At 38.7% G+C, this 13645-nt stretch overlaps 1 protein-coding gene across 1 annotated transcript in view; it reads left to right on the top strand.

The window, feature by feature from the left end:
* The window catches only part of LOC309620164 (fibrous sheath-interacting protein 2-like), a 74154-nt gene that overhangs the window by 27124 nt on the left and 33385 nt on the right, over nt 1-13645 (top strand). The window contains 5 exon segments of the mRNA XM_082376225.1: nt 9719-10163; nt 10166-11356; nt 11358-12248; nt 12250-12411; nt 12445-13494. Coding sequence (XP_082232351.1) covers nt 9719-10163; nt 10166-11356; nt 11358-12248; nt 12250-12411; nt 12445-13494 — 3739 coding nt within the window.

The raw sequence follows: 13645 nt of genomic DNA, 5'->3' as shown, positions 1-13645 counted from the left end.
GTGGGACATCTAAGTGGAACAGTCAAGGAGGCAGTTGTAGATATTGGTCTGGGATGCATGGGAGAAGCAGTGAAGAGAACACCTTATATCAAAACCTATGGGAAATAATAAAAGCTGTTCCCATAGGTTTAATATAAAGTGTTCTTTTTAAGGTAGATTATACTCTTTTTTATTCCCTCTTTGATCTAAGAGTTATCCATAAGTATGTTTCTTAATTATCAGGAGATTAATATTTTCGGCCACATTTTTAAAGTTAGGTTCAGAGAATGTAGCCTGCAGATCTTTAACACATTTAAGTTGTTAACATTTTCTTTGTGGCCAAATATGTGACTGATATTTGAAAGTGTTCCATGGACATACAAAAAAATGTATAATTCTCTATTTAAAGGATGTAAGGCTCTAAATGAATTTTAAATTATATTTATTGATTATATTATTCAATTATTATACATCTTTACTGATTTTTTTGTCTACTAGACTCTTTTCTTACTGTCTGCTAGATGTGTCCAGCCATCAAAGAGGTGTATGGAAGTTCTATACTATAATTGTATTTTTATCAAATTCCCATTGCATTTCTAATAGGTTTTACACAGTTAGGCTCTTTAGGATATTTAATGCACCATGTTGCTAGAAACCATAGAAGAGTTCCTTATTCTTTTAACCGCACCATTATTTATCTATTGCTGAATAAGCAAAAAAAAAACCCTAAAACCTGGCAGCTTAAAAAAAAGTCATCTCACAGTTTCTGTGGTTAGGAATACAGAAGCAACTTAGCTGGATGGTTCTGATTCAGGGTCTCTCATGAGGTTATGGTCAAGATGTCATCCAGGGCTGCTGCAGTCATCCTAAAGGCTTGACTGCGACTGGAAGATTCACTTCCAAGGTTTCTCACTCACATGGCTGTTGGCAGGAAGTCTCAGTTCCTCACCATGTGGGAATCTCCATACATCTCTTGTGCATCCTCATGATATGGCATCTGGCTTCCCCCAGAGTGAGTGATCCAAGAGAAAGGGGCTGAAGCCACACTATATTTTACAACCTAGTCTCAGAAGTTATACACCATCACTTCCACTATATATTCATTAGAAGCAAGTCACTAAGTCCAACCCACACTTAGGAGAAAAGAATTAACCTCCACCACAGGAGGGAGTATTATGAAAGAATTTGTAGACATATTTCAAAAACACCACAACAGTATTATCATCACACTTTTTTTCAGGTTTGTTCACTATTAATTCCAGCTCCTTCGTTTCCAAAACTGTACACACTCAAAAACATACTCATACACAAAGAAACTCAAGAAGGTATATAGAATTTAAGTAAAACTTCTATGCAGATTGTTGGAATTTACTGGTTATTCACAATACACTTTACATTTATTGGGAGAAAAATAAATAGATATTCACCTTGACTTTGAACTGGCTTTAATTGGTAATACTACCAATACTTTCTAATACTTTCTATTATTCAAAGTATTCTGTTTGTCTAAGACTGTTTAGTCATGATTGTGCACAATTGACATACACCATCCCAGTATTCCTATGGATGTATTCTACATGAAAACTTGCTTTAGTATCATTATCCAGAAATAGTTACTAAAATCCACTTATGGAACTTTGCTAGATGGCATACAAAGCATGTTAGACAGTATTTGAGTGGGAAGAGATTAATGACAGGCAGACTAATGAACAAACATTGAGCCAACGCATGTGTTAAAGAATTAATTCAAGGGACTTCCCTGGAGGTCCAGTGGTTAAGACTCAGCGCTTCCACTGCAGGGGGCGCGAGTTCGATCCCTGGTTGGGGAACTAAGATCCCGTGTGCCGCGTGGCACAGACAAAAAAAAAGAAGAAGAATTAATTCAACAAATAAATGTTCTTGAGTGCTTAGTATATGCCAGTCACTGTAATCTAGTACTCACAATACAGCATAGTAAGTCCTATAACAGAAGGATGTATAGGGTGCTTCAGGAGCATTGACAGAGAATGCGTCTATCTAGGCAGATATCAAGGAAGGCTCTCTTAAGGAGGTGACACAAGCTGAATGAGTCCTAAAAGTGAGAAATTTAAGAGGGACACTAGAGTTACAAGGGAAATAGTAAGGGCAGAGGCAAAGGGAACTGCGTGTTGTTCAGTATGTCTGGAGCATAGAATATATGTAGAAGAATGGTGACCAGAGATGAGGCTGGTGAGGAAGGCAATCATCCCAGATCTTAAGGTATATTTGATGCCTGACTGGTAGTCCCTGGAGGGTTTAAACAGAGCATTGACAGCAGGGAATAAAAGACCTATTAAGATATGTTAATTACCATTTTACAAGTAGCCCATGAAGGATACCAATAAAGAGTAATTTTCTTTTTCTCTCTGAAAATTCACCTGCAGCTCCCGGAATCTTCTTTTCTCACGACTCATCAATTAAGTAAGTATCTAAGAAAACTTAATAAAGTAATGTGTTGTTTTAAATTAATATTTAAATAATTACACAGGAGTGCTGTTTGAATCCTCCATTCTTGTAGTTTTACTTGTCTGTAGTAAAACTCTCGCCTTTTGCGACCTCTCAGGGCTAAGCTAAAATTGTAAAGTAGGCAAAGTTAGTTGTTCGTGCTCTTCCACCTCCTTCTCTCTTTGTTCTCTCTTTAGTCCTGGGCTCCCCTTATAGACAGTACTTTCACTCCCCTCTCAGGGAGCACTACTTCTGGGATCTGGATCTATTCTTTTCCCCTGTCCCCACTCAAAAATGCTGCATTACTTCTGCCTTTTGAGGTTACTGGTTTTCTAATGATGACAAATTAGTTTACTATATAATATTAATGACTTAATCTGTTACCCCCCTAAGGATATTTGCACTGTAATCCGAAGTAATCAGTCTCTCATGATGCAAAATAAAGGCCAGTGGAGAACTTTTCTTTGGCCTGGGAGCCTTTCATCCCTCAAACCTTGGTGGCCACCCATTCTGCTGATGTCCTATTCCCCTCAAACTTGAATAATAGTTCATGCACATAAAATAACTCCTGATGGAACACACATACCCAACACCATCATCTTTTAAACACTCAACAAACCAAATGAGGTTCAGGATAGTTTTTATAAATCCCAAACTCTGATGCAAATGGTTGGGTAAAGTGAAGTAGTGTGTGGTGGTAAATGGTGTTGATGTTCAGACCAAGCTTCTTAGAAAAGGATTTGGGGGTAGGAGTGACAGCAGTCAGCTTGTCTGATTTGCTGAGGGCTCATGGGATACAAGGATGCTGAAGTAAGGAAACTGACTAGCTCAGTATCAAGGTAGTTTCAAGAAATAAAAGTGAGAGGATAATGATTATGTGTAGTTTTATAGAGTGTTAATTCCTGCCTCCCTCTTCCTCCTGCCCAACTCCCACCCTAGGCTACAGAACTACAGAATCACTTGAGTCTTTTCAATAGCAAATGCTCTGGATATCCTTTTATTAAAAATCAGCTAAGATGAAGAACTCTGTATATGACCTGGAGCTTCTCTCCCATTCCTCTCAAATACACAGGGTTAAAATACCTTTAGCTATACCTAGGACAATTCCAGGACACAGCACAAGAAAACCTAGCTACAACACATCTGGTATGGCTCTGCCCATTGCACCCATGTCACATTCCTTTACCTTACAGAAAAGAACCCAGGTTCAAGGCCTTTGGCTTAGTCCTCTTGTTCTGATGCAGCTCTTTGCTTCCCAAGACTCAACTGTGGACGCATCATGTCTGTTCCACCATTTACCTCCTCTCTCTTCTCTTCCTCCAACTCCTTGGTTCTCTGTTTTTTCTAATGTTAATGTAAAGGACATACACAGTAAGCTTAATAAAATAGAATTAGGAACCAAAGAAGTCAGGACAGGAGGAAGCAAATGTGATAAGATAGCGATGTGGTAAACAGTTGTAATTATTAAGCTTTGCATTTAGATACTGAGTATGTTCTGATGATTGGGATAGAAGATGGGAGGAGAAACAGAGTAAAGAAGGCAGTGAGTCTGTTGCCCTGAAGACTGTGCTCAGAAGTCTGTATTTCACTCACTGAGTGACAGTCTAAGGTTTTGAGGAGAGATGTAATATTATCAAATTAGTAACTTTGCTGAACACCCCTGATAGCATCATATACGACAAATTGAAGACAGTTAAGTAGGTGCTGGCTGCAGAAGTCCATTAATGATTTGTAGCCTGCACAGTGGCCTTCATTTGTACACATAGAGCTAAAATATGTTAAATGGAAATTTATTTACCAAACTTTCTTGAGAACCTACTATGTTCAAAGTATAGTGCTGGTTATTAGACAGATACCAAGATGAATAAAGCACTGCCCCTGACCTCATTTGTGCTTCACAAAGCACCAGGAGAAAAGACAGGGAGACATGAGCAATACCAGAGAGTGAATTGAGGGCAGGACAGGGGATAAAATGTTAGGCAAAGGGAGGGCCACCCATGGAACTATACCCAGTTTTTGGCTTATCAGATTGGAACACTGATGTTAGGATACAGAGGTGCTGCTTTTAAATCCCATTCAACCACTGGAATGAGTAAATGGATTTGGCAATAGAATGGACTACATGTATGTATGATCAGGAGGTATGAGACACCACCCCAAAGCTGTGGGCCTGAGGTACCAGTAGAGGACCACCAGTTACATTAAAACTTAGATATTCAGAAGGATTAGGCAGACAGACTAAAATTCAGTCTTGTCACATTAATCTTCAAGGGGTGGTTGGCCAGTTATCTTTTGGACTAAAGTGAGGTTGTATGGAGGAGAAGGTTACGAAGAGAAAGGTTATATTTATAGTTTTATGACATAGCAAGTTAAACGGTGAAAAACTGTGCCTTATCTTTGGGGCTTCTAAACTAATTATCATTAATATCACTGCTCTCTTTATTTAAGAAGTAGAGAGTTGGCAGTACAAATGACCTAAACCTTAGATGCTTTAGTAGCATCAACCTATTAGGGAAAACCACCTAAGACTAGGGAAAAGTGGATGGAATATTATGGCACTCCTAGAACTGTGGTGGAACTTTCCAACATAACAGTGAGTTCATTTGCATGTTTCTGCTCAATTGACTCCAAAGAGAAACTGATAATTCACTGCAAATTGCAGATTTGGATACAATATTACAACTAGTTTCTAGTGGTCTTATATAAGGCTTTTCTGATCTGTATGGTTAGTTTTGTTCTTAGTTCTGTGCTATTTCCTTTTATCTAAATGCATGCCTTTGGGACAGAAAGTCTGTGGGGACAGGTAGAAACATACACAGGACTCCACTTGCTGCCTGTGGTATAAGATAGGGAGAGCAGAAAAAAAGAATCGGGGTGCATTGGATTGCAGAGGATCTACAAAAAAGAAATTGTGCTAGAGTTGGCCTAAGAAACTGGGTCTTAGAAAAATGAATGAAGCCAAAGGATAGGAATTATGTCACTGATGTGAGCATTCATGTTCTAGGTTCTATATTGCAAAAAGGTATTAGTCTGTGGATGGGCTACTGATGCCTAACCCTAACTGAGACCTTTTCCTGCTAGGATTTAGGTTGTAATTTCACAGTCTGACTGTATGTCTCAAAATTAAATTGCTAGGCCTTGGAGGAAAAAGTAAATTTGATAACATAAAGGCAGGCCAAGTAAAAATGAAAATAGAAGCACCATGCTTCCTTTAAGAAGGTCAAGAAGAAGAGCGGCAAGGGATCCATGGAGGCAGAAAAATATGAAAGTAAATCATAATTAGTCTTAGGCCTTGATTTTTTAAAACTTTTTGTTATTATTCTATAATTTACATGATTTTGTTGTTCTCTTGCTACAATTTAGTAAAATATAAGTTTGGTTCCATGTAGTAGGTCATAACAAATAATTCTGATTAGAACACAGAATAGAATATTGTGATACCTAGAAAAGGGCTCCATCTAATTTGGTATTGCATATGATCTGAAACCCGTTATTTTAATCTATCATTGTCAGTGGATCATCCATAGATGTTTTCCTACTGTGGGGCGAGGAGAGGAGATTAGGAATTTTGAGGAGGTGGGTAGAAAGTGAATTATCAGAAAGCTCTGATCAAGCAGGACAGGCAAAAAGGACTAGCCCATCCCCTCTCTCTCCAACCCCATCCATGCTCTTCTCAACTCACTACAGAACAAACATGGCTAAGGTGGATCAAGAGTGGTAATATCAGATAGGTGTTAGTTTACTCAGCACCTATTATTCTACTCTTTATGCAGCAATTACTCTACTCCTCTGAGTAATTAATAGAGCATGTCCTATACCCAGGGGCCAATTTCTAAATAAGAGGCTAAATAGGAGGGTTAGATAAAAAATAAAGCTTATTCTTCTCTGTGAATTGCTGGGGAGGAAAAAAAAACTCCCAAGCACAAAGCGGGTAATCTGATTCAATGATTAGGAATTTGGAGGAAAGTTACATAAATTATTAACCATAAGAAATAAAATCAATCTCTTTTTACTTTTTCAGGCAACAAGACTACCATCAAAATCACTGTCAAGAAAAAGTATGTACGATGAAACTCACTGATAAAGCAATTAAGGATATTTTCTAATATGTTATTAGAGAAAAATCTGTGAATCAGACAACCAGCAAAATCATCTGCTGATATTAGTCAGTTTCCCTCTTTGCCTTTTTCTCTTCCTTGCCTTTCACTCTCAGTTAATCTTGAGTTTTGCAGAGGTCCAAAATTATTGTTAAAAGAGTTATTGGTAAGGGGGGTACAAAGTTACTGTTATTGGCCTTTTGCCCAGGGGGCTCAGGAGGGTAGATTGGGGGAGGCTTAGGAGGTTTAATCATCACGGGGAAAGCATCAAATACCACAAACCCACTCCATAATGGGAGGACATTAAGGGAAATGCCTTGGCAGACTCCTGCAGACCTGGCTCAGGGCTGAGCATCCTGCCCCTCAGGCAGGTGAGCCAGGATGCCTAGATCGGTCTCTTAATTCTCCCGGGAGTAAGAAGAGTCTTAGGATGGCTACTCCATCAAAAGAAGGGACCTGGTCACAAGAGAGCTGCAACTTGGGCCAGGCAGAGCAGAGGGTAAATTTGATAAGCCCCAACTCTGGGGCTAGGCAGAGGAATCATGAACAAGAAAGGGGTTCAGGGGAGTAGCACACTCACACACTCTTTCACACATACACCTGATCAATTCATAGAATGTGCAACAAACACAAAGGCTGAGACATACTGGCACCAAAACGATATTTCTTGGTTTAATAGTATAGTGAAAATGAGCTGAATAATCAGATTCTACTTATCGCATTTCGCTTCATTGAAAACTTGATGAATGTCCCAATTTTATATGTCAAAGTTGGGCATGCTTTTTCTCAGCTACCCTAAGAGTAGTAATGTAGGTCTGCTGTACGTTATCTCCGGTGATAAGAAAATAATATATATTGAAATTCTTAGCTCATATGTATTGGAACGGATTTAGATCAATTTAGACCAAGAAGGTGAGTAACTTACTTATTAATGTTTAAACGTTATTCTTAGAAGTGTTTGATTTAGGACATTTTACATAAGTAAAACAAGTCTTTTTCAACCGTATGCTGTCATTTCAAACTATGTTTTCCAAACTCAGTAGCCATTTTCTGGTCTGCACAATAGGTGAAAAAAAAATACATTACGAGGGGCTTCCCTGGTGGCGCAGTGGTTGAGAATCTCCCTGCCAATGCAGGGGACAAGGGTTCGAGCCCTGGTCTGGGAAGATCCCACATGCCGCGGAGCGGCTGGGCCCGTGAGCCACAATTACTGAGCCTGCGCGTCTGGAGCCTGTGCTCCGCAGCAAGAGAGGCCGCGATAGTGAGAGGCCCGCACACCGCGATGAAGAGTGGCCCCCGCTTGCCACAACTAGAGAAAGCCCTCGCACAGAAACAAAGACCCAACACAGCCAAAAATAAATAAATTAATTAATTAATTAATTTAAAAAAAAAGAAAAGTAGGTAAACATATATTAAAAAAAATACATTACAAGAGCTAGATAGTAGTGATGTTTGTACAACATTGTCAATGTACCTAATGCTGCTGAACTATACACTTTAAAATGGTAAATTTTACGTTATGTGTATTTTATCACAATAAAAAATGCATTAGGAGATTTGGGAAATGGACTCGAATAAAACAGCTTTTCCTTGAAGCGTCCCTCAAACCTTCTCTACTGGGTCAGGAGAGAATATACTACATACGGCAAGGTGTTAACTTTGAATGTTGGCCTAAACCTGAACAATCTGGGGCTACCTTTGGAGATAATTCTGAGGCAACAACAACATTATAGGGAATAGGGTGCCCAAATGCCAGGATATCAAACAATGCACAGCTAAAATGCCAGGCATCCAGCCTTTGCTGCCACTGACTTGTAGCCACAGCCTTGAGAAATAGAGTTCCTGTGGAAGGTACACGCTCCTGGTCTGGCTGTCTTGAGGATAACAACTTTAAAAAGAATACTGTTTTATTATAGGCAAAAGGATTTTTATGATCCCAAAATATATCTGCAATAAGTACACATACATAAACAGTTATAGAGTTTGGCAGGTGCACTTTGCATCTGCCCCTGGTCCAGTCTAAGCTGTAATAGTGAGCATAATTAACCATGAGGAAATGGCCATTCAAGTCTGGTCCCTGGGTTTCTACTTCAGCTCATACTAAAAGAGCCCCAACTTCCCTCCACTGCTTGGCCTTCTGGCCCTTTGAGTACGAGTTCTGGCTCAGCCTTTTTTCCTTCCGAAATTAATGTGTTTCTTTATTTCTTGAGCTGTCCTCTGCCTCCCAATCCAAGACAGTTTGCACTGATAATCTTTTGTTGGACCTAAGCCTGTTCATTTCCCTTAAATCATCAGTGCTAACCGTTGCCCACTGATTAAACTTGAACAACTAGCTGTAGTCGTTTGCATATATAAACACAGTCAATTGACAGAGGAAGGCAGCAACAGGCCAGCCACAGAACCCACAGGCTGACCCCTCCACTATGGGGCTTCATTTTTTACCCTCATCTCCTAGCTAAATGGATGCCTAAGTAAAAGGAGGCTATATCCACAAAGGCACATAAATGTTTGAACTGCGAATTTGTTTCATGAAACAGTTTGTTAGAGGTAACCTGGTTTGTATTTTTAAGAAATATTGCTTGGGTCATAAACACAGTCTTACTTCTTGCCAGGGCATTTGTTTTCTATGAGCCTAGACACCCACTTGGCTGTTTTTTTTTTAACCAGGAAGCCATTTATCCTCAGCAATAAACTTTTATAGTTCCAAGGGATTTTGGGGGTTTTTTCTGCTTCATTTTATTTTAATGGGTGTACTATTTTATTAACATTTAAATTTCACCAACAATGAGCTCAAGTATATGCTAGCCATATGTTCAGATTTTTGAAACAAAGATAAAATGGACAGACAGCTTTAAGGGTGCAATGTATTTAACACTATACAATATATTCAACAATTAGACAATCTAGGTGGTGGTGTAACTATACACTTAGGAGCACAAGTATAGGGTCCAAGGGATTTTGAATCAAAGGAAATCTTATTCAAAAAATAGATCACAGCCACAGAGAATAAACCAACTTGAAACTAATCTGGTGTTCTAAATAGATTCCCTATTTTCTTTCTATACGCCGTGGCTGGATTGTAGCTATGCATTGTTTGATAAAAGGAATTAAAGGTTAGTCCCTGTCCCTAAAATAGAGTAAATTCATATGTGATTTCCCTTGTATCCCCGCTCACCTCCTTTCCAGATAACTTCTGAAGAACTGAACAGTATAATTCAAAATATAATGACCTGCGTTGTGGATGCAGTGACCAGTGTATTATATCCAGCCATCACAAAATATGAAGAAAGGTCACGAAATATTACATACCCAATGCCTGATGACTCTACCCTGTCTTCTGATAGTGAGAGTTGCTGTAGCACATGCCGTGAAACATTTCTATATGAAACAAGTAAGATGGTTCAGGCAGAGCCCTGTGCAGAGGCAGCTGACAGGTCAATAGGGCAACCAGTGGCACCGTCAAAATCATCTCCTGCCCATAAAGAAAGAACAGATGTAGAAAGAACGTATCATAGGAAAGAACACTCAGAAAAGAAACCTAAAATCCCCAAACCTAAATATAATGAGAAACCTGAACCCCCCACAAGCTTAAAACCTGTAAATCCAATAGTCACCTTGTTGCACTGATTGAAACAGGCACGAGGAAATGTAAAGATGCTACCACTGAAACAGATGGCTTAGAACGCCCACTGTCTCCTGATGAAAAAGCAAAAGCTGTAAATGAGATGCAGGAGTTAAATGATGTTTTAGTTAACTTTAAATATCACCTAAAAGAGGAAAATGAGTTGATTTTAGGAAACATTTTTCATGAAATGGTGTCTGAATTAACCCAGACCATCCCCACCCTTTCCTTTGTTACGGCCGAAGCTTTGGTTGACCAAACTGATACTGACAAAGGAGACTTACTCTCCATTGTTGATATTTCCTCAGCAGCTGCTGAAATTATGGAAAATGTGCTTGAGAAGCTACAGTCTGCAGTTGAGAAAAAATGTACCGAGGAATTTTCACAAGAAAATGTATCCGTTCACTTTAAATCAAACTTAGTCAGTGGAGAACATGTCATTTCCTCAAAAGAAAAAACTTCAAAAGCTTCACTGCCCTATGTTTTGGAAAACATGAATGATATTGCAGAGAATATGGTTCATGTGATTTTAGAAAAGCTGACGGCTCTTGCATCTTCTAAGCAAAGTGAACTTGTTCATCTTGAAATCACAACTGAACTGGCTTATCAGCAACACAGGGAAGATCCAACATATACATTCCTTCAAAGAGCCAGCAAAAGGAAATCCAGTGTTGAAGCTGATGCTGCCAATTTGATTGGCAAGGAAGAAATACAAAATTTAGTGTCAAATATTTTTTCTCAGTCCTCTCTGGTTGGTTATATAGAGGAAGCAATCAGCACTATACTAGGCTATATACAAATTGGACTTAATAATGAAAGGCTCATTGCAACTGAAGAAACAGTGATCATCCTTCAGCTACTTGATGATATCTTGGCTCAGCTACATCAGACACCAGTGAAAACAGATGTCCAAAAGAGTAGACACTCCAGAATGAGCAGTCCTTCTGGCACTGAAGAAGAGAACAGAGTCACCAGCACCAGAGTAACTAATGCTCCTAGGTATGGGCGCCTATTTCCACCTATTAATGTTCCTGGCATGGTCCTTTATTCTGAAGATGAAAATGAAGAAATAGACAAAATTGTAGAAAATGTATTGATTTCATCTATCAAAGATGAAAAAGCAAAATTACAAGAACAGTTTCCTGATCACTGGTTAACAAAGGAAAATGCTGGCTTTAAATACAAAAGCAATATGAACTTACCTACCTACAAAGCCTGCTTATCAAGACAAAGTAGCATTTCACGATCAGGGATTAAATACTGACCTTCCAACTTTTAATAATAAGGACCTTTTTAAGGACAAGCCTGGTGTGAAAAAAGACATTTTACTTTTCAGCCAAGATGAAACGTATCAAATACAAAAAGCTTCAGAAAATATAGTTAGAAGTATTTTAGCACAGACGCCCAAAGATATATCTTCTGGGCTCTCTGAACACTTAGATTATAAAAATGGTAGAGAGGCTTCACTTCTTACCTCAGGAAAACCACAAGATCTGTCACATCAAGAATGGATGGACCAGATGTTCTCTGTGTCAGAAATCCATACGGTAGCTCAAGATATTGTAGATGCTATATTAAAAATACTTCACATGGCTTCTAGTCACATTATCGGATATTCTTCATCAGTACATCAAACTTCTCTAGATAATGCTGACATACCAAATAAAGAGCCATTAGCAACATGGTTTGACAGTAAAAGGAAGAAATTTTTATCTGCACTTGGCGTAGACTCTACAAAACATACCTGGTTAGAACCTGGAGCAAGTGGCTCGACATCTGAACCTGTAGATCACATTAATGATAAGATCATTAACACGATTTTTAAGAAGTTGAACTCATTTATTTGTCCAAAATTACAAAACTGCTTCAAACCAGAAAGCCATGCTGCCCATTCAAAGCCTGCGCCTGACAAGAAATCTTTGTCTCGATCTCACCTTAGTGTTTACACAATTAAAGTGATAAAAATTGTTTTGGATGCTATCCAGGAAGAACTACAATACAATAAGAAAAATCTAAATCTTAGGAAGAGTAGCCCTCCCAAGAATTTTAGAGATAGAGGATTTTTCACTGACACCGAAAATGAATTAAGACTCTGTTGTCACAAAGCTAAGTAATGACATTATGACAAGTTCATTAGCAACTTGCATTTGTGAGGTGTTAAGTGGAAACACAAATAAAAGCAATATTTTACTCCCTTCAGATAAACTAAGGTCTAAAATCTCATATGGAACTGGTGGCATTGATCAACAAAAACTTTTGCCTTCTCATTGACAGCACATGCAGGAGGAAGTTCACCAATGTACTAGATTGCAAGTGTTAGATAGAATTGGAGATACCTTATATGACATGTTATGCAAGCTCATAGGAGACCATCCACATTCTCCCCTACCTGATGAGCAAACTACAGAGGGGATCAATAAGAATTTGAGAACAACCAGTACATTGCAGTCCAGTATTAAGCTAATTTCTCATACAATTCTAGAAGGTATTGTTTCAAAATTATGTGGTGTTGAGATAGATTGCATTTTCAAAAATTCAGAATTTAAAGCTATCTCAGAGTATATTGACACTGACAGCCTGTCATTTGCTTTGCTTCTTGAGGAAATGAGCAGAGGCTCTGACATAATCTCCAGCATGGTGCCCAATGTGACCTGGCCAGGTAGCCAAGAGGTAACTAACAAAAAGGGAAAAACTACTGCCCCCAAAACAGGAACCACAAAAGAAAAGCATCTAAATAAACTGAAAATCATGGCTTCAGATATCCTTAAAATGGTTTTTGCTAAATTGGAAGGGTTTGCCAATAGAAATTTAGAAACTCTGGACGCTATAATCAGTGGAAATAAAAAGAACAGCAGGACATACTGGGAAAGTGAAAATACCAACATTTGTGCTAACACACGTGAAAAACGATTGCAGTCGACTTTATACATGCATGCAGAGAAAGTGTCAAGTACTATTTTGAAAGCTATTCAAACTGAATTAAATGTGAGCTTGCCAGATTTGGAAACATGTATAAGCAAGCCACTACAAGAGAAACAAACGCTTAAGAATTTAGTCCATTTCATTTTGGATGCAACTTCTCCAGATATGTTTAATGAAACTGAACCAGAAGAGAGAGGCATTGAAAATTATAGATATAGGCCAACCTATGGAAATTTTCTTCCTGGAGGAGCTGACCCAGAGTCATATCTAGAAGATCCTGCAGAAACAGAGAAAGAAAGTGCTGAAGAGGAAAGACCAACAGAAGAAGAAACTAAATCAGATTCTCTTAAGCAACGGGAACTCGAAAGAACATTAAAAAAATTTGAAGTAGAACTCAAAGAGCTACAAAAGTCCCCAGTCGTATATATATACACTACCAAACGTAAAATAGATAGTTAGTGGGAAGCAACCGCATAGCACAGGGAGATCAGCTCTGTGCTTTGTGACCACCTAGAGGGGTGGGATAGAGAGGGTGGGAGGGAGGGAGACGCAAGAGGGAAGA

This window comes from Balaenoptera borealis (genome assembly GCF_965194805.1).
Source record: "Balaenoptera borealis genome assembly, chromosome: X".
NCBI classification, from domain to species: Eukaryota; Metazoa; Chordata; class Mammalia; order Artiodactyla; family Balaenopteridae; genus Balaenoptera; species Balaenoptera borealis.
The sequence above is the reverse complement of the archived record's forward strand: the minus strand, read 5'-3'. Positions and strand labels throughout refer to the sequence as shown.